The sequence below is a fragment of the Phascolarctos cinereus genome, unplaced genomic scaffold (assembly GCF_003287225.1).
Source record: "Phascolarctos cinereus isolate Bilbo 61053 unplaced genomic scaffold, phaCin_HiC Scaffold_4;HRSCAF=312, whole genome shotgun sequence".
NCBI classification, from domain to species: domain Eukaryota; kingdom Metazoa; phylum Chordata; class Mammalia; order Diprotodontia; family Phascolarctidae; genus Phascolarctos; species Phascolarctos cinereus.
Window position 1 is genome coordinate 373,248,803 of NW_027555847.1, and position 23,721 is coordinate 373,272,523.

At 41.5% G+C, this 23,721-nt stretch overlaps 1 protein-coding gene across 1 annotated transcript in view; it reads left to right on the forward strand.

Annotated features, from left to right (window-relative positions):
- Nucleotides 1–23,721, forward strand: part of MYO5B (myosin VB) — a 536,371-nt gene that overhangs the window by 484,369 nt on the left and 28,281 nt on the right. Inside the window, exons 28-30 of the mRNA XM_020972319.2 lie at nt 6,144–6,383; nt 7,514–7,614; nt 20,203–20,401. Of these exons, the coding sequence (XP_020827978.1) occupies nt 6,144–6,383; nt 7,514–7,614; nt 20,203–20,401 (540 nt within the window). The remainder of the gene's footprint in view (nt 1–6,143; nt 6,384–7,513; nt 7,615–20,202; nt 20,402–23,721) is intronic.

Sequence of the window (23,721 nt, forward strand, 5' to 3'; positions counted from 1 at the left end):
AGTAAGGTGGTGGCTTGGTTTAGGGCAAGATAAGGTAAAAAGCTCCCCTTTCAGGTCCCAGGGTGAGTCCCAGCATGAAATTCAAGTTTCTACTGGGGAGGAGGTAAGACAATGGCCAGTGGAGGCAACACGGTTTAGAGCTGGTGGCAAGGAAGTGAGATTGAAGGTTGACCACATACTTGCCACATAATAGGCCTGTGGGGTAGACAGGTAGTGTGAGTATTATTATCTCTCCTTGACAGGAGAAGAAACTGAGGCTCAGAGAGATCAATGACTTGCCTCTGGTCACACAATAGATGTCAAAACCACAAAGAGTAGTGGTTGTGCTGACTCCAAGGCCAATGTTCTTTCCACTGCTCCATGTTGCCTCCCTACCATGGACGGAGCCCTCATGAGTTATTACAAGAGATACGAGAAGAATGGTGGTCCCTGCCCTTAAAGATCTTATAATCTAGTTGAGGAGAAAAGACTTATGGGCATAAAACTGTAGCAAAAAAAAAAAAAGGTCACAAAGCCTTCCATGCAAACAGCTGCTTAACCATCCTTCCTAGCTTCACCCTCCTTTGCAGCATTAACAGTTCTGAGAGGAGGAAAGGGAGATAGCTTAGATACTGGGGCACAGAAAAAAACCAGCTGAAGTTAAAGGCAAAATAAGCAGATTTGGACAGGTGTGGGCAGTGGGTCATCTGCAATTCAGGGGCTATTCAAAAATATTCCATACATTTGCTTGGGACCAAAGTTCAAGAAATCAGATGGTAAACTAAGACCCAGGATGAGATCAGTACTGTCCTTATGCCTTCATCCTTTCCTCTCTGCTGTAAGCCAGAGCCAGGAGGGGAATGTGGAGGGATCTAGGGTCTCAGCCTATCCTACTGTCCTTCAGATTCCTTCTTAGATACTTAGAAATCCTATCCTGTGAAAAGTCTATCAATGAGGCCAATCATCTGGGGAAAATCCCATGGTTGGACCAAGGCTAGACCTGGGGATGCTTCCCTAGTCCCTAGGACTCAGATCTGGTTCTAGGACCAATTACCAGCTTTGAGACTTCAAAAGATCCATGCATTCATTGATGTGAGTATTCTCTCCCTCCCCACATCTCAACCTTTCTTTGCCTTGGTAGATTATCTTTATGATTTGCCATTGCTCTCCCCCCCCCAAAAAAAAAAACCACTCTTACTCAATGACATCTCTCTTGAGAATCCTGGGTCATCTGGAAATGTTAGGAAGCATCAGAAAGACTTAAGGGAAGGGCCAATTACTTATGATACAGCCCATGCTGAACAAACATTTTAGGCACTTAATTCTCGCTCTGACTGCTTTGGAGAGCTGTTGGAAAGGAAGAACTTTCTAAGTTTTAAAGTTGTGTATGATTGTAAGCTGTTATTATAACTGTTATCCTTATTACTACTACTTGTTGATTTGGCTTTTTACTGATGTCAGCACACTGGTCTGGAGGGCTGTCTAGTATTCATTATATATGTATGTGGGTGTATTTATATGTGTGTGATGTCACCTTCTGAGGGAGGACTGTATCTTCGTTATTGTTGTTTTAGTCATCATTATTATTTCCTGACAGATCTGGTTGATGACATCAGTCAGATGTTAAGGGGAAGGGAATAGCTCTTGGGTTATGGTTTTACATGGAGCCAACATTTGGATGCCATAATGTGCAAAGCTTTGTGACGGGGTGAGACAGTGCTGAATAACAAACATGCAATCTCTGACCTCAAAGAGCTTGCAGTCTAACAATAGAGTCCATAAAGCATGTAATCAGATATTTGTAATCTAAGATAAAATTAGTAAGCTCCATAAGAGAAGTACAAACTATTTTAGGAATCAGTGCCACATGTTACCCATCCCAAAACTATTTCTAAAGGTAAAGAACAATGCAATAATAATTATGATTAGTAATAATAATAATAGCTAGCATTTATATGGTACTTTAAGGTTTGCAAAGTGCTTCACATGTTATCTCACTTGATCTCACATCAGCCCTATGAGATACATACTATTAAACCCATTTCATAGATGAGGAAACAGACTGAGGAATGGCAAATGATTTGTCCAGTTCATACAGCTAGGAAGTGTCTGAGTCAGGATTTGCACTTAAATTTTCCTGATTTCAAGACCAGTGCTATATTTACCTTGCCACTTAGCTGCCTTAATGAACAGAATGAATCGTTAATAGTAATCACTGTGACAGGCTAAAGTTAGAAGGGAGATTTAAGGGGAGGGGAGCCTTCCTGGATGCCCTCCATTTGCCACCTAGGTCTGTTGTACCTACCTCTGATCTTATCTAAGGAGTCAGGTTGACCTCTTCCCTTCCCATACTGACGCTACAGTAATTCAGGCCATCCTTCATTGTCCCTCAGTTTCTGCCATTGTTAGAATATGGTTTGCAAAGGCAACAGCAGATGCTCAATCAGGATTCTCTTTTAAGCCTGTCTTAACAATTTGGTGAGGGAGAATTTGAAGGACCTATTTTTGACATCCATGCTAATGACCCAGTGATTGTGTGTATGGCTTTCCAAATAAGTGTGAAGAGCTCTGATATCTGTCAACAAATGCCAAATAGGTCAACTTAAGTGCTAAGAGACAGCTCTCAGGTCAGTGAAAGAATTTGGGATGCTGTTGCCTTGCTTCAGGGAAACTGATCAAGAGAAAAAGAAAGTTTCAGACAGATCTTTGAAAAAACCAAAACAAAAGCCAACCTTCCCCATCACCGTACCTCCCCGCAACCCTTCTAAATTCAAGGCAATCATTGTTAATTAAATATGAAATCGTTTGGTATGATAAGCACATTAGTTTTAGATCAAATTTGTGCTGGCGTTGCACAGTTTATGCGCTGATTGTACACTTTGTGCAGAGTGCTTTGGGGTGCCCAGTATAATCACTGTGCCAGCACAGTGATGCCCATTTGGTAGGATAGGAAGCATGATTTTACCATTTTTAATTATTATATAAGTTGAAGGTTATTATGTCTTTGTTTTTATGGCATTTTGTTAGTCATATCTGTGATTTATTGCCAAGGCCTCCGGAAAACAACCCCCAATCATAGAGTTATTTCTGTGGGAAAATGTGATGCAGCTTATGATGCCACTTCTAAGTATGCATTGTGGTAAAAAGTGGGGAAACAATTTTGCACAATTTTGCTCAATATAGTAAGCCTGAGATATGTAGACTGGCTACACAGATCTCTCTAAACTCAATGTGAAATGGACCTGAGCCCTTGATTGACAGGAACTGATCTCTGGACCAGAGCAGACTCCACCCTAGATCCTTCTTTGGATCATATTAGAACAACAACTAGGACAGGGCAACTGGGACTTTGTCCTAGGGCACTGATAGCACTTGCTTACTACCGAGTCAGCAAAAAAAAATGATCAGTTAAAATAGGAAACTGCCAGGTAATGGGCTCAAATGAGCTCCTGTCCTGTTTTCTGAAAGCCAATGTTGTGGTCTCCTTCTAGACCACATTGTATAACAATCTTCCAGGGTCTTTGTTTCGCTCAGTAGAGAAATGGCCCAAGCCTTCCCCAAATGAGGGTGTGCTTTGTGCTACTTCCTTTGGCCCTAAAATTCCTGTTTCCAGTTCTGGTTCAGATACATGCCCTTCTCAGTCTAGGACAGAATCAGATAAAGTCCTCAGCAAGAGGACTATAGGAACTATAATTTTGCCAAGACCCTGGCATACTCTTTGACCTCTTTAGTTGCTGAGTGATAAGAGACCATCTTCCTGGCTGTTGCATTCTACAGCCACAGGCCATCTCACAATCTTTAGCCTGGAACACTCTTGATTTTTGACAAGAGTATTTTCTGACCCTCTGACACATTCATAGCTCCTTCTAGACCCCTCTTCACTACCAGTATTTAAGCAAGGCAACGTCCTTTCAGAGACGAATTATAGGGGAAGCTCTTGAACGAGGGACCCCTTCTCATCTCTCCCGAATCTTTGACAGGAACGGCCTCCATTTTTGTAGAAAATCCATTTGGTAGGGAAAAAAAAGTGTATTTGGCTCCATCAAGCCCCGTGGCTACCACTCATACCACAGCTCATTAAAACAAATGAGTGCATCACTCTGGGCATTTGGAAAAACTCCATTGACCCGACTGGAAGATTTCAAGGATAAAATGTGATCTCCTCTGTCGTGTAATCCCCCTCCCCCAGGGTGATATAACATGTAGCTGCATCATGAAAATCTTTACGGTATGTTGCAGTTTTGGGCAATGTTTGACCAGGAGGTAAAGAGGTCTACGGTGGAGAAATGAGGAAAGATGGCCTTGGGGTCTGGGAGCAGGAGAAGGTACGAGGTCTATAGAGGGTGTTCATACACAATGTGGTTGGAAAAAGCAGGAATGAATGGACATTGCCTTGTGCTTCTGCCTGAGCCTTCCCACTGCTCTGTGTTGGGTGATATCATTGGTGAGTGGGGACACCTGGAGTTTAGAGTTAGCACTGACACCCATTCTGCAGCTTTTGTGGACTTGGAGAATATTAGTCTAAGCACACCTTCATTTTTTATATGGGGAAATAGGCCCAGAGAGAAGGAGGTTTCTTGGCTAGGGCTTTAAAATAAAGTAGAAATGCCCAGACTAGAACTAGTGATTTTTATTTTTTTTAAACTATGTCTTACCTCTCACTAAGCCTAGTTTCTGGTAAATATGGACTGGGATAGGCATTTGATTTATTATTTCCTTGGAAAAGGGACCTCCCAGAAGTGGAAGCTCTATCCACCAGGGCAAGTTGCAGCTTTAGAGAGTGGCCTAGAGCAGAGGTGTCAAACTCAAATAGAAACAGGAGCACTAAACCCACATAAGGATTCCTGTGGGCTACATATTCACATTTTATTGTTGTTGTTCAGTCTTTTTTCAGTCTTGTCCAACTCTTTGTGACACTATTTGGGGTTTTCTTGGCAAAGATACTGGAGTGGTTTGCCATTTCCTTCTCCAGTTTATTTTACAGATGAGGAAACTGAGGTTAAGGGACTTGCCCACGGTCACACAGCTAATAAGTGTCTGAGGCCAGGAGGATGAGCCTACCTGACTCCAGGCCCACCACTCTGTGCACCATGGTACCACCTAGTGCCTGTATTAACATTATCCATGTTCTATTGTATTTGTATTTATTTTGTTAAATATTTCCCAGTTACACTTTAATCTGGCTCTGCAGCATGCTAGCAGCAATATATGGGGCCTCATGTGTTTGACACCTTTGGGCAAGAGTACTGGATTTGCCCAGGGTCACATAGCCAGCATGTGTCTAAGGCTAGACTTGAACCCAGGTCTTCCAGTCTTCTAGCTCCTCTCCACCCACTGTAGCAGTGTTAAAAACAGAAGAGACGTTAGAGATCACCCTCATCTATAAAGATGAGACAACAGAAACCCAGACTGAGGCAGAGACTTGCCCAAGTCACTCAGCTCCTTCATAGCTGTGATGCCTAGCTGAGACAAGAAGCTTGGGCTCCTGACTCAGCTATTCAGCACACGTTTATTAAGTGACTCCCAAGTTCTAGGTACTGAGGATGAAAAGACAAAAAGGAAAAGAAAAACCCCTATTTTCTAGGAGCTCATATTCTCCCATAGTCCAGCATTCTATCTACTTTACTACACTAAGTGGGAGAAACACATAGAGTCAGTGTGTGAATGTAAATCCAGCATTGCTGTGCCCAGTAAGAAGACTCCTCGTGGACTTCCTGGAATCATCGGTAATTATTAAGGCAGTTAGGTGGTTCAGGGCCTGGAATGCCAGGCTTGGAATCAGGAAGATTTGAGTTCAAACCGTCCTCAGGCACTTACGTGATCACTTGTGTGATTCTGGACAAGTCACTTCACCTCTCGGCCTCACTTTCTTCACCTGTAAAATGGGGATAAGAATAATGGCACCTTCCTCTCAGGGTTGCTGTGAGGATCAAACAAGATAAAATATGAGAAGTGTTTTGCAAGCTTTAAAGCGCTATTCATATTAGAGCATCCTTGCATACAGTCTCACAAGTGTTTCTGTGCACAGGCTGGGCCCCAAGTGGAGCAGGCCTAGTAGTGAGATTGGCTTCATGAGGAAGTGTAATAGGATGCTCATGAGTGGGAAGCGCTCTTCTAGGGTGACCCTCATGTAAGAAATAACGGGGGACCTTGGTGTTTTCCAGAGACAAGAGCTGGAGTCAGAGAACAAAAAGCTGAAAAATGAGCTGAACGAGCTGAGAAAGGCAGTGGCCGACCAGGCCACCCAGAACAACTCGACCCACGAGGTGCAGGACAGCTATGCCCTCCTGCTGAACCAGCTCAAGTCAGCCAATGAGGAGCTGGAGGTCCGCAAGGAGGAGGTGCTCATACTCAGGGCCCAGATTGTGAGCGCTGACCAGCGGAAGCGTGCTGGCAGGAGCACGGTGAGGCATACAGCCTGGGGGGGCAGCCAAAGGATTGCATGATGGATAGGCTTGGGCTTCCTCGCCACAGACTTTCCCTTCCCACTGAGCCACGCTATGTCCAGCAATACCTGAGACTGAAGGAAGGGAGCCCTGATTCCAGAGATTGAGCCGTCTCTAGCTTTGGGATCCTGCCTGAAAGATCTGGTGACCTTTCAAGGTTGTTCTACCCTAAGGTTCCAGAAGGATGATTTCAAGTAACTCACTATTGAACTGGGGCAGCTGGGATCATACATGATATATGGACCCAGTTTAGCTCCAACTAAGCCCAAAGAGAAATGGTTATATGTCCAAGAAACCCAACTAATCATCACTTTCTTTTCTTGCTTGGATTCTAATTTTCTCTTTCAAAAATTTAAATTAAAAAACTTTAACTTTATTTAAAAACTCTGGATACCTGCTGCCTGACCTGTATCCTGGCACAGTGAGAGGTTGTCCTTCCTTGGCATAGGGGATCCAATCCAGCTTCTGAGACTCAACAGTCAGGGGAGGGAATGGAGCTGAGCAAGAACTAATGGGAGGAGGTGAGGGGAGGGAGGCATTGTACAATGAGCTCTGTGCCTTGGCATCTGTTAAGCAAAAGGTAACTAGGAGAAGGGAGGAGATGGGTATGAAGGCAGGAGCAGTCATAGCCCCAGTTTTCCCCTGTATCTTAAGCACCTGAGTTCAAGTTCTTCTTTGCAGGGAGACCCTAAATATTTCCTTAGGATACTTCACATCAAAGAGGACTTGGGGAGAGGCAGGGAAGGGAATCTCTCTAATGGAGCCAGGGAATTAGTACAGCCGTGCCCAACCCTCTCATCTCCTCTGAGTGGGGGGAAGAGGTTTTATTTATTTTATTCCATAGGATGAATGTGACCTTTTAAAGCAGCATGCCAGGAAAGTCTTTCTGTACTTGACCCCCCTCCCCCAATGAAGTGCACTCAGCTCTGTTTCTAGAGGGCATTTTCTTATTTAAAACACAAGCTCTCATACTTTCCTGATGTGTGCACTTAACCATACATTTATATGTAGTGATTATGCTCCATTGACAGATGTTTGTATAAGCAGGGTTGTCTTCATTTGCCTTGATCTGTCACATTTCTCTCTAGGAGCCAAACATTAATGCCCGGACCAGTTGGCCCAACAGTGAAAAGCATGTGGACCAGGAAGATGCCATTGAAGCCTATCATGGGGTCTGCCAGACAAATAGGTAAGTCCTACCTCCCAGAAGAAGGAAGGGAGATACTTTAGCTCAGGCAGACAATTCACTTCCACCAAGTATTGGCTACAGCATTATGCCAAGTGTTATGATAGATATGAGAGGAGGAAAAATATTCTTGCCTTCAGGGAGCTTTCAGTCTAGCTGGGGAAAGACTAATACATATGAAGCAACATAATACATATGAAAGAGCTTCCTACAGGGTTGGGGGGGAGGGACAGAGAAGGCAACACCTAGTTGCCAAGATGATTTCTAAGGTTCTGAGGTTCCTCCTAGTTCCTATGTTCTGTTCTTTCTATCCTAACTCCAGATGGCCCTCTGTTATAACAATTCAATCTTGTTCAGCAAAATCCTCTTTTTCAGGGCCAACAAGGCACCTCTGATAGGTCCTGGAGTACAAAGCAAAAGTCAAATGGTCTCTGGCCTCATAAAGGGACTTGGTATACAGTGTGCATGCAGATAAGTAAACACTGATTGTCATAAGGGAAAAGAGTAGTCACAGTTGAAAGGGGGAGGGTTCAGCGGGGGCAAGTCACAGAAGTCTTCACAGGGTATATAAATCTGGACTAAGCCTTGAAAGAAGATAAAGATTCTGCAAGGCAGAAATAAGGAGGAAATACATTTAGCTGCTGTGGAGCCACAAAGATGGAGGTGGAATGCTGAGCTCAGGGAACACCCAGAGATTCCAGTTAGGCTGGCATTTTTTTTTTAATAAATCTATTATTTATTTATTTTTAACATTCTTCTCTTTTTAAATTTTGAGTTCCAAATTCTCTCTCCCTCCTATTCCTCCCCTACCCAGAAGGCAAGTAAATGATGTCAATTATACATGTGAAATCATGAAAAACATTTCCGTCTTAGCCATATCACACACAAAAAGCAAGGTGATTATCATTACAATATTGTTTTATTACTGTGCACAATGATCTCCTGGTTCTTCTCACTTCACTTTTTCAATTCTTACAGCACAGTAGTATTCCATCACAATCTGAATCACAGGGTATGCATATTTTGATTGGACATAGTTCCAAATTGTTCTCCAGAATGTCTGGAGAACTCCACAAACAGTTTATTAGTGTACCTATTTTTCCTCTTCTCTGCCAGCACTTGTCATTTCCAATAGATGTGAGGTGGTCCCTCAGAGTTGTTTGTATTTCTCTACTTTGTATTTCTCTAATCAATAGTGATTTAGAGAATCTCTTGATGGTCCCATGTATTTAAATTTGTACAGTTCAAAGTTGTAATTACATAAAATATAGCAACTTATTCTAGCCCAATGGAAATATGTAGTACAAATTCAAATAATGTAACTACTTCTAGAGACTGTTATTTGCACCAATTGGACCCTTGCTGTAAATGAAGGACTCTTGCTTTAGCAGTTCACTTGTACGTACTTCGTGGAATCATATGGCTTTAGAGCTGGAAGGACCTTGGAGAAAAACCCAACCACAGAGAGGAAAGAGGCTTGAGCCAGGACACACAGAGAGCTAGTCAATCCAGTAGTCTTCCCAACCATGATCCCTATTCACTAGTTTCCCAAAAAGTGGCAATGATGAATTTATTCTTAAATAAAATTATTCTCAAAGGTGGGAGGAGGGAGAGAAAAGGGGACAGAGGAAGAAAAGAAGAACACAGAAAAATCTGAAGGTGAATCTCTCAGGTTTAAAATTGGGATCCAGATTTAGTCATTTTAAATTATCGTGGGCCAAGATAAAATACTCAGATAATAAAAGCGTCTTATGTGCTTGGTCCTGACACAAAAGCAATGACATCCCCCTGATCTTCAGAGGATTGCTATTATCAGCTTCCTTTTTATTACCTGCAAACACCTGGCAGGAAGCCAAGCTTGAGCACTGGTTTTCTCAGGGGTGGTTTAATATCCTGAATTTGTATCTTCCCTTACAGTCGTGATAATGGTAACGATGATAAAATTTAAAATAGCTTCTGTTATAGCTAAAATAACTCAGTTCCCAGAAAGCCCAGTCCAAAATAAGAAATGAATAGCCTGTGAGGTGGAGTTAAACACAGGGTAAGAACTATTTACATTATCCCCAAAAAGATCCTGAAGAACAGGTTCCCCCAGTGGTGGAGTGCCTTCCAAGTAGCCACAGAGCATTTTGTCTCCAGGCCATCCTGGCCCATCTGCCTTAGAGTAGAAGGAACTTTGTGACTGCCTTGGTGCTCAGAGAGGGAAAACAGGCAGATGCACAAGATGGCAGAGGCCTGATAACATTGACTAACGGTTTCTTGGATCCCGGCCCAGGATAGCAGTTCACTACGCTAGAGGTTGCCCTCAGCAAATCCAGGATTCTTTAAAAAGAAGAGGAGTTTATTTTCTCCTCAATGCAGCCGCCATGCCCATTATAGAATTTTATATTTTAAACATAAATTGTGTGCTGTGTGAGTGTATGAAGGACTTTTTTTCCTCTACCATTGATGTTTATGCTCCCATAGAGATTCCCTGTTGATCCTTGCATCTCTATCTTTTCCCCCAATTTATAGATCTGGGAAAGAGAAAGCAAGGATTTACAACTTCATTTAGGACCAGCTGGGGAAAGGCCTAACAAGTTATAGTATATGAAGGTGACGGAAAACCATTGAGCTGTAAGAAATGATGAGAAAGGGATGGTTTGAGAAAAACATGGTAAGACCTGTATGAATTGATATGGAATAAGGTGGGCAGGACAAAGAGAACAATGTACACATTAATAGCAATATTATAAAGATCACCAACTGTGAAAGATTTAGTAACTCAGATCAATTCAATGGTCCACCACAACTCCAAAGGACTCATGACAAAAAGTGTTAGTTACCCACCTCCAAATAGAGGACTAATAGACTAATGAGTACGAATTCAAACATATTTTTTCCTTTATTTTCTTGCTTTTGTTTTCCTTTGGAACATGGCTAATGGGGAAACTTGAGTATATGTATAATGAGTATCATATTTCTTGCCTTCTCAGTGGGTGGGGGATGGGTGGAGAAGTAGAGAATTTGGAACTGAAAATAAAATTATACTTTTTAGAAATGAGGAAAAAAGGTTTCATTTAGGAGCAATGATAAGTACAAGCATGGTATAATGGGAAGTGGGTTGGCTTTGAGGTCAGGAAGATCTGGGTTGAAGTCATGCTTCCACCAAATACCATCTCTGTGACCCTGGGCAAGAAACTGGACTTCTCTGGGCCTCATTTTTGAAATGAGACCTTCAAATAAGATCTTGAAAACAAGATTTTTGTTGATCTTCTCATCTCTGTCTTCCCCCCCCCCCCATGGCAACATCATTTATAGAGTTAGAAAAGAAAAAAGCCAAAATTAAGATTCATCTGTAAAATAAGAGGAACAGGTTAGTTAATCCCTTTTAGCTCCAAAATCTATGATCTTGTGGTCTGGGTCATTTTACATTACGTTGGAAATTAAGGCATAGAGAGGGAGAAATGATTTGTTCTTTTTTTAATGATTTTTTTCACTTAAGAATTCGGGGGGGGCATTTGGGGTTAAATGACATGGCCAAGGTCACACAGCTAGTAAGTGTCTGAAGCTGGATTTGAACTCAGGTCCTCCTGGCTTCAAGGTCAGTTGCTCTATCCACTGCACCACCTAGCTGCCCCAAGAATTTTTTAAATTAAAAATTAATCTGACTTTTTCAAGATCACACAGACTTAGGAACAGACTGTTCATTCTACTGGGTCGCCCTTCCAACTCAGCTTTGTAGGCATGGAGAAATCCCACAGAGCCAAACCTTTAGCACAGTGATTGTTTGGGCCAGTGTGATACCAGGGCACCTGCCCATCAGAGGCCCAAGAAAGTTTTCAAACCACTGAATATTCTATGTAAAAAGCAGCTACTGACTCTTTGTTCTTGGGCACATATATGCATGGCATGTGTATGCATGATGTGTATACAGATAATGCCATGGTGTGTATGCATGTGATGCACATATGCATGACATTTTACACATGGCTCATCTGCTGAGTGGACCTTTTCTTAGTCCACTGCTAAGTGGACCTTTTCTTAGTCCACTGCTAAGTGGACCTTAGTTAAACAATTAACCTTGTTTATTAAGGAGGGAATGTTTGGAATGTAAAGGGAACCTCACTGAGATTTGCCTGGATTCTTGTGATACATGTGTGATTAGGTTTAGACACCAGGCTACCAACCCCTCTTCAGGTTCATGCCATCTGGATAAAATATGGCTGAGTGTGGAGCCTTTGAATTCCCAGGTCTGGGTTTGGAAATAATTCCTTTCCCTACCCCTGGTTAGACACCTGTGATTTTCTTCTGGAATTTAAAATGAACTAATGTTTCTGAAAATACTGCAGCTGTCAGCAACAACATTTGCTTCTGCCAAAAAGCAGCTTGTCAAGTACCACAAATAATATGTATGTTTTGTGACCAAGTTTGAAACTTCAAATGTCTTGGGTCCCTCATTTCACAGAATGAAGACCTCTTGTACCCCCAATGTCTTTATAAACCAGAACAGGAGATAGTATAGAAAAAAAAATTGTGAAGTAAAGACATAGGCAGTCCCAGAAGGTTTCTTTTTTTAGAGATAAGAATGTTATAATCCCAGTCCTAGAGAGGACCTTGAGAGGTCGAATGCTGTAACCCCATCAGTAGGGCAGATAACGTTTCAACAGTGCAGGAGAAGTGATTGCCAATTTCTGTTTCTGCAGAGCTCCTGGGATAGAGGTTATATCTCATTTTTTTGCAAGCCTGTTCTAGTGTGTTATCACATTTATATAAAAAAAATTATAACATAGACTATAAAATCAAAAGGGCAACTACGAGGTGCACTGCATAGAGTACTGGCCCTGGAGTCAGAAATAGCTGAGTTCAAATCCAGCCTTAGACATTTACTAGCTGTGTGACCCTGGGCAAGTCACTTAACCCTATTTGCCTTAGTTTTCTCATGTGTAAAATGATCTGGAGAAGGAAATGGCAAACTACTTCAGTATCTTTGCCAAGAAAACCCCAAAAGGGGTCATAAAGAGTCGGACATGAGTGAAACGACTGAGCAACAACAAAAAGTAGAATCATTAGACACAAATATGTGTGTATGTAAAGTCATTCTATACATCTATTTATCATGAATAACTGTACTCTGCTATAAGAAATGATGAGTTCAATAATCTTAGAAAAACATGGATAGACTTGTACAAAATAACGAAGAGTGAAGTGGGCAGAACCAGACAAACATTGTATACAGTAACAGCAATATTAAGAACAACTTTGGGCGAGTAAGTCATTTTGATTATTATGAATAATCAAATTAACAAAAATAGGATCAAAGAGCTGGAAAGGAATCCCTGAGATCATTTAAATCAAGCCCCCTTCATTTCATTATATGATCTTGGGCAAATCACTTCCTCTCTCAGGGCCTTATTTTTCTTACATATAAAGGTAGAGGATGAGACCAAATTACCTCTAATGTACAGGCTAACTCTAGCCTATAAAATCCTTTGATGTCACACATAAGGAAGGGGACAGAAGTCCAGTTTCCTGGCTGCTAGAACAGTCAAACTTTACTACAATCGAAATTCACCAAAATAAATTAATTTGTGTTCAGTTGATGTCTGAAATACTGTTATACATGCAGTAGTACATCAGCAAAATATTAGTTGATTGATTTAATTCACAGATTTACATTTTTTATACTTGATTTCATAAAACTGTATTTTCTATTATGACCACTAGGTGGCATTTTAAAGCCAACTATAGCTTAAATAGGGAAATCACAGAAAATCTTTCTCAGTTTTTGGCTGAAAAAAAGATCCAAAAAGCTCCCTTCCTTCCTTCTGTTCCCTTCGCTTTCTTACCATCTACTCTATCCCTTCTTTCCCACGTACCTTTCTGCTGATCATCCCTTCCTTTGTAAATCTCTGATGTTCAAGGTGTCATGAATCATTTCTGGGTCAGGTACACTGAGAAACAGGTTGCACTACTGAAAACTTTTGAGATTGTATAAATCTGTCCAGAAAGCTGCAAGACACCAGAATCATGTATACGTAAAATAAAAATTACTGTCCTAATAAAAAAAAAGTCTTAGGGATATATATCTAGAGTAGAGGTTCCCAAACTTATTTAGCCTACTGGTACCTTTAAAAAAAAAATTACTCAACACCCCTCTGTAAATCTACTTTCTTTAACCCTTTAAGGTTTTTTTTTAATTTGCATCATTTCAAAAAAATGTAAAATATTTTTCAATGATGCATCTTAAATTTTATAATTTACTATAAATTTATGGATTTTTTCTTGCATTGAAATTTTGATGACACAATATTGGGTCATGTAACTGTATAGTGTCATATCATAAACAAGTCATTACACACACATATTCCTGCCGATGCATGCTGCACTTCCTGGCAATGCTCAACACACTTACCTGCCAGTACTTGCTTGTTAAGACCACCAATAAGTGGACTTGACCACTGATTGGTTATAACTTGCATTTTGTGTACTTATTTGGAAAATAATGTAATCACTACAACTTTAACTCTGTTACACAACAGATGACACATGTATGAATGGTTTTGCAAAATTTTCTTATCTTCAGGGAAGCTAGGTGGTACAGTGGATAGAGCACCAGCCCTGGATTCAGGAGGACCTGAGTTCAAATCCAGCCTCAGACACATAATACTTACTAGCTGTGTGACCCTGCACAAGTCACTTAACCCCATTGCTTAGCCAAAAAAAAAAAAATTCTTCTCTTCTCTTCTTTCCTTATGCTTCCATTATACCCTTATTTTTATTCGACGCCTCGCAATTGCACCTGAGATTACTGCTGCCTCCCTGGATCGTTCCAGCGCCCCCCAGGGGGCTGTATCGCTCACTTTGGAAACCTATGATACAATTAGAAGGGACCACAGAGACCATCAAGTCAACCCTACTTATCCCCATTGTATAAGTATAGAGACTGAGGCCCTAGGAGCTTGTGACTTGTCCTAGGTCAAGAAGGCAGTAAGGTCAGAGGCACAATTTAAACCCAAGTCCTTTGATCCCCATCTCAGCTGTCTGCAAGGCTTTCCTCATTCCTGCCATCTCCCTTCTCCTTCCTTCTCTTTTAGAAAAGACCACTCTTGCTCTCCCTACTTACACCTACCCTCTTCTAACTCAAAAGCTACCTCTTCTGTTCATTTTTCTCTCACCCTCCATCTTGTCCTTGGTAATAGATTTTCCCCCTTTGTTCTATAAACCTCTAATGTAATGATGATGTCATACTTTCTATGTTAGGGTTCTGTATATGTCATATTCCCATTAGAAAAATAAGCTTCATGGGGGCAGCTAGGTGGCGCAGTGGATAGAGCACTGACCCTGAAGTCAGGAGGACTTGAGTTCAAATGCAGCCTCAGACCAAACACTTGACATTCACTAGCTGTGTGACCCTGGGCAAGTCACTTAACCCCAATTGCCCCCCCCAAAAAAAGAAAAGAAGCACCATGACAGCAGAAATAGTGTACTATCTAATGCTTTTTATTAGTATTTATTACCTAGGACCAACTGACAGTAAGTATTTTTGTAATGAATTGATAACAGAGCAAAAGAGTTCTGTGAATTCATTAGCACAGATATAGTAAGCCCTGAGAGAGTAGAGTAAGAGTTTATGAGTAAGGAGGAGAGGGAAGTGGGATGGGAATGAAAAAGGTCTGATATTCTGGGCACTCTCCAGAGATGGACAGATGGGTGGAGCAGCTCAATTATCAATATGAGGCTTTAATTAAGTTGCTTCTTTGCACAGGACTCTGAAGCAATGTTTGACATTGGGTTGGCTAACATTCACTTATCCTCAAAACAATCTTACAATCCGAGAGAGGAAAAACAGAATATAAGATAGCCACTCTCTCAACAAAAGACACCAGATTTCTGCATGCATTCCACTATTTTTTGTTTAAGCAGTGCCAGATTGTCTCAAAATCATTAACGTCATGAATCTGTAGGTGGTGAGGTAGTGGTGAATCATTCCATCTTCCTGCTTGGCATTCTAAAGCATTTGCTGTTCCATCTCGAGTACTCCCATCCCCTCTACCCACCGATGAAGCAGACCCTTTCCTCTCTGCCCTGGTTTTGCAAGCTTTCCTTGCTTTCTCTCTGTCCCTGGGCCTTGATCATTCAGGTAAATGCAACTCTGCTATATGTATGTGTGTGTGTGTGTAAAGGCTTTCATTGTGCCTTGGGACTTTCATCCGTCCTCTTCCTCCTCCTCATGAGGGCTCATTCCCAGAGGCACCACAAGTAAGTTACCCTTTTCTTTGTCTTTGGTGATATATTTGCCCTGCTTGGCTTATTTGCTGTATTCATAGGTGATGATGGCATGAAGCACAAGGCACAAAATATCTATTCCCATGATGGTTAACTAGGTATGAAAACAAAGGCCTGATAATTCCCCCAAGGTTTTGCTATACATTTGAGAGGAATGAGATAGGATATAGATTCCCCAAATGTACCCTACATGAATGCTAGCTGTCCTTTGAGCTATAGCATTCCTTTGTTTTTTGGTGGGCTTTTTTTTTTTTAATCACAGCTGGGCTCACTGGGCTTTCTTCACTTTCCCTTCTGATATATCTGTCTGATTATCTATCTTTTCTTTCTACTGGTTTCCTTTCTCTCTTTTTCTCCTGTCCTTTATTTCTAGCAAGACTGAGGATTGGGGATATTTGAATGAAGATGGAGAACTCGGCTTGGCCTACCAAGGCCTAAAGCAAGTTGCCAGGTCAAACAATATTCTTTCCTTCCTGTTTCTGCTCTGCCTGTTATGCCTGTTCAGCTATTTGCTCTGGTTTTATATTAACAAGAGTAGAAGTAGGGTCATGGGTTACCCCCTAGCCTGTTTTTATGTGCTCGGTGCCTGATTTCTCAGTCCTGTTCTCACTGTTCTGTTTGTAGCAGGGCTAGAACTTCTGTGTGAACAGGGAAATCATGGTGGTCACAGTACCTTACATTTGTCCAGAACTGGAGTGTTTTCTAAGAAATCCCATGTATGCTTTCTCCTTTGATTCTTATAAACACTTGATGCAGATAGGACAGATATTTTCACCCTCATTTTGCAGACGAAGAAACTGAGGACCAGAAAGGATAAATGACTTTGCCCAGTGTCATACAGCCAGTGTTTGAGCCAAGATTAAGAAACTCAGGTTTTGGGGGCAGCTAGGTGGTGCAGTGGATAGAACTCCAGCCTTGGAGGCAGGAGAACCTGAGTTCAACTCTGACCTCAGACACATGATACTCACTAGCTGTGTGACCCTGGACAAGTCACTTAACCTCGATTGCCTTGGGGAAAAGCAAAAAAAGAAACTCGGGTTTTCAATTTTTAAGACATAATTTTCATTATAAACTTAAACAGTCTCCCCAACAGTCATCAAATAAACAAGAAACAAGAAGGAGAATTGGACTTGGAATCAAGAGAAACCTGGGTTTGAATTTCTCCAGTTCATGATAGCTGTGTGACTATGGGCAAGTCACCAAACATCTCTTATCCTCAGTCTCTTTTATAAAGTGGGTATAATAACCCCTGTGGTGCCTACCTCATTGGACAGTTGTGAGGGTCAAATGGGAAAGTGAACATAATGCACCTGCAAAATGTAAAGCAATTATTTTATCAATAGCAAATAATATCAATTATTGTTACTAACAAAGCAAGGAATAAAATCATGCATAAATTATTTATAGTCTGCTACAAAGGTAATGTTCATTTTAGCAAACCAGTGACAGAAATAACTTATTTGCTATGTGTCCTTCTGTTCATTTTTTCATCTGTACTAAATTTTATTGCTCTCAAATCGCAGTCATTAGTGTATGAGAGAGGCAGCAAGGCATGGCCCAATGGATAGAGTGCTAGATAGACCTGGAGCCAGGAAGACCTGGGTTCGTTTTCTCCCACTGACAGGTCCTAGCCATATGACCTTGGACAAATCACTTAACCTGGCTAAGCCTCAGTTTCCTTATCTATAAAATGGGGATACTCCCTTTCTTTTGTCTGGTCACCTAGAGCCAAGGTGATGAAAGGGATGGCATTCCTATTTCAGTGTCTTCTGCACTTTTTCAGGTACCTGGTCAGTTGGTGACAGGAGTAGGGAGGATATTTGGGTGGGTGGGTGGGGATAACTCAGGGGATTGTGTTTATGCCCAAGATGTTGGATCTGGCTGCTGTACACACACACACACACACACACACACACACACACACACACACACACACACACACACACACACACAGCTCACCTTCACAGGGGCAGCCCATGCTGGAGGCTTCATGGAAGGACTGTAAGGCAGGACACGTCAGAACACATGAGCATTTATCATTTAATCTTGGGTAAACAATGCTCTGTGGACAAGAAGCCCGAGGCACCCATTGGGTCAGTTCCCTCCACATCCCCCACCCTACTTGTTATGTGAGGGGCCCATGCCAGCGCTTCGGGTCCTCGCTGTCTGAATTGCATTCAGCCTTTCTACCTCTCTTTTTGAACATCAGAGGTGCCCTGACCTTAGGGGCTGACACTTTCAAGCAGGACGCTATCCTGGAACAGTGGCATAATTCAACCTGTAATTCCCCACCCCACTCCACTTCACGGGAGTTAAGTGGCTGGTAATGACCCCCCTCACTGATTTCCAGAAGGATTGTCCAGAAGTGACAAACTTTGTCCAGCATGAAGTCTGTGTGCTCATTTTCCAGACTCTTATGCCTCCAAGAGCCTCTGGGTCCATCTCCTACCTCAAACACTGAATGGTTTGTCTTACATGACTGCCATTGCATCTACACCCCTGAAGTGTGGTATGGTGGATAGGGCTTTGGAGTTGGAGTCAAGAAGACCTGGGTTCTAGTACTACTTCGGGTATTTACTAACTTCACAACCCTTAACAAGGCATTTTCCCTCATTGTATTGCAGTTTCCTCATCTGTAAAATGGGGGGTATTAGAACTAATGGCTGGCCTCTAAGATTCCTTCCAACTCTTAATCTGCTATCCTATGATCTGATATTTACATATGTCATAACATATGGGCTGGTCTTTATCATATTCATCTCAAATATTGATGACCTGTCTGCTCTACACACAATACTGCTCTAGAGACTAGTCACCTTTTCTCCTTGCATCCTAAAAAAAAACTAGGGGATGAATTTGTATCTAGTAAGCTCTAGGATATATCTAGAACACAAATCCCCAGCCTATCTAGAATATTGACATTTTGTATGAATAATAAATATTGGATATTTTAGAATGAAATTAGGACTCCCTAGTCAATATTTACTGGTAATTTTCTTGTTTTCCCCTCATGGTTTTTTTTTTCACTCTAAGGCGTGGACCTAAAGAGACAGTAATCAAATATAACCTTTATCCTCATTTACTAAACATTTACTAAGCAATAAAAGATCATATTTATGTTGCTGTGAATGAAGCTTAAAAAGCTTTATGATTGCATGTGCCTTCTCATTTGAACCTTACAACAATTTTGTGAAAAGAATATGTAAATTATTCCCATTTTACAGATAAGGAAACTGAGGCTCATAGAAGTTAAGTGACTTACCCAAAGTCACACTATTAAGTGACAGACCTGGGACTCTAATTCTGACTCTCAGGTCAAAGCTCATTCATTATACAATGTTACTTCTCAAAGAGCAGTGACTCACCCAAAGTCACACTCGAATCTAGAACCCCTAATATTGTCCTTTCTTTTCTCCCAGTCCATTACTCTAATGTAGATCCCTCTGCCTCCAGCTAGCAAACCGACCGATGTTCTTAAAGTCACCTCGAACTTGCTATTACCAACTATTTTTTTCAAAGCATAAAAAATGTGTATCTGTGCAGGCAGCTAAGTAGAGGATGGATGCTAGGGGCAGGGGAACAAATATTTTCCCTTTCAAAATTTTATGATGATACAGTGGAAAAAATAAGCAGTCTGGGAGTCAGTAGTCCTAGATTTAAATCCTGGCTCTGACCCTGCCTAGCTTTGTGACCCTGAACAAGTCACTTTACCCTTTCCTCATCTGTGAAATGGGGGTGATGATGCTTATACTTCTTACCTTACAGGGTAGTTGTGAGGAGGGTGTTCTGCTGACCTTCAAGCACTATGAATTGTGAACGGTTATTTTTATGAAAGGGGAAATAACTAATCAGATCAGCTCATCAGTCATAAGCATTTGTTAATCCCTCCACTGTGCGAATGCTTTCTCCCAACAGGAGGGTTCCCGTTTGGGCTTTGTGACGAGTGTCAGTATGTTTCCAGTAGCTGGAGCACCATAGTAAAATATGAGGAGAAGCTAATCTTTGCTCTCATGTCTTGACATAGAGATAGCCTTTACTGCCAAAATTCTATTTATAATGAAGCGTCTGAAAGTGAGACAGGTTGAAGCAGCCTGCTTATCAGATCCTGTGCTTGGCCCTGTCTAGCCACGAGCTTCTTGGGGATGGTCTTGCTTGCTTGTCCCGAAATTCTCGTTTTCTCTGTCCGGTCGGTGTCGCAGCTTGCATCCTGTCCTCTGCTGGAGGTCAGCTTGTGCTGCTCTTCTGAGAAGCCAGCCTAACATTCTGTGTTTGCCCCTTCTCGGCCGGGGACAAAAAAATCAAGTGCCCTCCTTCCTCTCGTAGGTTGCTGGAAGCCCAGCTCCAGGCCCAGAGCCGAGAGCATGAGGAAGAGATGGAGTCTCTGAGGAGCCAGATTGAAACCTTGAAGGAAGAGATGGACAAGCAGCAGCAGACCTTCTGCCAGACGCTCCTGCTGTCTCCCGAGGCCCAGGTGGAGTTTGGAGTCCAACAAGAAATATCACGGCTGACCAATGAAAACCTGGTAAGGAGACCACATGTACCTCCTGAAAGTGCTATCTCAGTAGAAACATGTGTGGCTGCAGCCTGAGCAGCATGGTGACCCCAGGTTGTGGTCTTGTCCATGGAGCAGGAGCAAGAGCCATGCAATGCATTATTATATCAGCACAACAAATACCAGCAAAGCATCTGTCATGTGCTAGGAACTGTGCAGATACTAGTGAAGTAGAAGAGCTTACAGTCTGGGTGGAAGCTAGGTGGCACAGTAGACAGATCACTGGCCCTGCCGTCAGGAGGACCTGAGTTCAAATGTCACCTTAGGCACTTACTAACTGTGTGACCCTGGGCAAGTCACTTAACCCTGATTGCCTCCACAAAAAAAAAAGTGCTTACAGTCTAGTTAGGGAGGAAAGATGTACACACACGAGACATACAACCACAAAGGACAACATGATGCGAGATTCCATAGGATAAATGGTAAATTTCACAGTTAATTTACAGAAGGGAAAGGTCAGTATGGGCTAGAGTGGGTTGGAAAAAGATAGGACTTGAGCTAGGGCTTGAAAGGTAAGTAAGAAGGTGAAAAGAGACTCATGCTCATAAGCAAGGGTGTGCTGGTAAATGTTTAACAACCAGCTTTCTAAAAAAAAATGGGAGGCAGCTGGGTGGTGCAGTGGATAGAGTACTGGCCCTAGAGTCAGGAGGACCTGAGTTCAAATCTGGTCTCAGACATATAACACTCACTAGCTGTGTGACCTTGGGCAGGTCACTTAACCCCAATTGCCTCACTGAAAAAGCAAAAATGCATGACACACTTTTAAGTTTAATCTGCATTATTAACCTTTCCTCCATTACTTTCTTGAGTCTGGATAATCAACAAAACAAATCAAGTTTTTATTTATAGAATTTGCCCATTTCTGAGGTATAAAAGCACACACTGAAAATTTAACTATTAGCACTTGCGAGCCAGTATGAGCTAGCTCTGGAATATCTGTGCTTGTGGGGGACATTAAGGAAGCCAAACTTCTTGAAGCAGAAACTTCGTGTTGGGGAGCTGTGGGAAATAAGATGGAACCACCGCCATGATGTACGAAGTTTCTGATCAAGGCGTGGGCCCTTGGTAATTCCTTTAGCCAGAAACAACAGCAGCTGTGGCCACCTTTGACCCTTTAGAAATCTGAAGTCACAGTGGATTTCTTTATTTTTTTTTATTCAAGTTTATTTTATTTACAAATCCGAATTGTTCCCCTTCCCCTTCCCTACCCATTGCCAAGGCAAGAAAGAAAAAAAAAACATTACAAATATATAGTGATGCAAGACAAATTACCTAATTAGCCATATCTAAAAAAAGAAAGGGAGAGAGACAAGTAAGGAAGGGAAGAAAGAAGGAAGGAAGGGGGAAAAGAAAAGGAAGGAAGGAAAAGAAGAAAAGGAAAGAAGATAGATTTTGAAGGTGGATAGTATGTTTCATGATGATTTCTGGTGAGTCATCGTGCTGATCAGAGTTGCTAAGTCTTTTAAAGTTGATTATCTTTAAAATATTGCTGTTACTGTATAAATTGTTCTCCTGCTTCCGTTCACTTTACTTTACATCAGTTCATACAAGTCAAGGTTTTCTGAAACTATCTCCATCATTTCTTACACAATAGTATTCCATCACAATCATATACAGTAACTTCTTCAGCCATTCCTCAATTCAGCACTCCCTAAATTTCCAATTCTTTGATACCACATTAAGAACTACCATAAATATTTTTGTACATATGAATCCTTTTCATCTTTCATTGATCTCTTTCACTGACCCAGTAGCAGTATTGCTGAGTTAAAGGCTATACACAGTTTAATAGTTTTGGGGGGCATAAGCCCTGTGGACTTTAATAGTTGTTTCACGTCCAAAACTCAAGGAAAGACAGTGTGGTTTAATGAGTAGATAGAGTGTTGGACTCATATTCAGGAAATTTAGGTTTAACTCCTTCCTCTAACACATGAGATCAGTATGACCATGATTAAGTCATCAACCTCTGAGCTCAGTTTCTTCTTCCATAAAATGGTAATGATCATGCCTATACTACCTACCAACAACCCCTGCTTGTAGGGGACATTAAGGAAGTCAAACTTCCTGAAGCAGAAATTTCATGTTGGGGAGCCCCACTCCCCAGGCTGTTCTGAGGATCAAATGAGATAATATGTGTAAAGTGCTTTAGAAACCTTCAAGTACTACACAGTAATATCAATTGTTATTTTGAAGTAGGGACTAATAACATCCCTTGTATATGGATAATCACCTGAAAGGGGAATAGATTTAATGTTCACAATTAACATTATTTTTTGTTATTATTGTGAAATTTCAAAACATTGCAGCATATTTTGTGACATTTTATTGAAGGAACTGAGTATGTTTAGCATAGGGAAGAGAAACTCAGGGAAGATGATGGCCATCTTCAGTGTATTTCAAATACATTGTCTTTTGGAAGAGTGATCAGCATTGTTTTGTTAGCCCGAAAGGCTAGAACCAGTAGCCCTGGAGAGAACTTAAGATAGAAATCTGGCAACAATTAGAGCTGTCCAAAGGTTGAATAGGCTGCCTGGAAAGGCAGTCGGTTTCCCTTTCCTGAAAGTCTTCAAAAGAGAAGCTAGACAGCCATTTGTTGGGTGGGGTATAGTGAGGATTCCTTTTATGGGGTGGCCTAGATGGTTGCTGAGGTCCATTCTAACCCTTGAAATTCTATAATTCTGTGAAGCTATTGTGATTGTCAGAGTTTCCCTTTGGACATAAAGATCCTAGATACACTTTGGGAGAACCTCACACCTATCTGGCTCATTGCTCCCCACCCAGGCAGAAACTCAGAATTTTTGTATTTGGCATCCATAAACAAAGTGCCCATCAGCTTACTAATCTGGCTTATTGCCTCCACCCAGAATGAACCTGGGAACTCTAGCTAATTTGACATTCTCCCTAAGATAGCCATAAGCACCTTTTACAAGCACCAAAGTTCAGAAGGCTTCAAAACAAAATGCATTTTTATTTACATAGTAAAGGGCACAGAAAGGACATGTAGCCAGGTCCATGAGAGTCCCAGGACAAGGGTTCTTAATTTTTTTTCTCTGCCGTTATTCTTGGAATAATGTTTTTAAATGCATATGATAAAATATATAGGATTACAAAGTAAATCAATTCTATTGAAATATAGTTATCAAAATATTTTTAAATAAGTTCATGAATTGCTAGTCTAGAAATTACCCTCTGCAGTAGACCATTGCCTTTAAGAGGTTTGTACCATGTTTGTAACTAACTTGTGGGGGCCTCCTTACATGAAAAAGAACTGCTAAGCCTGTGGAGAGTTA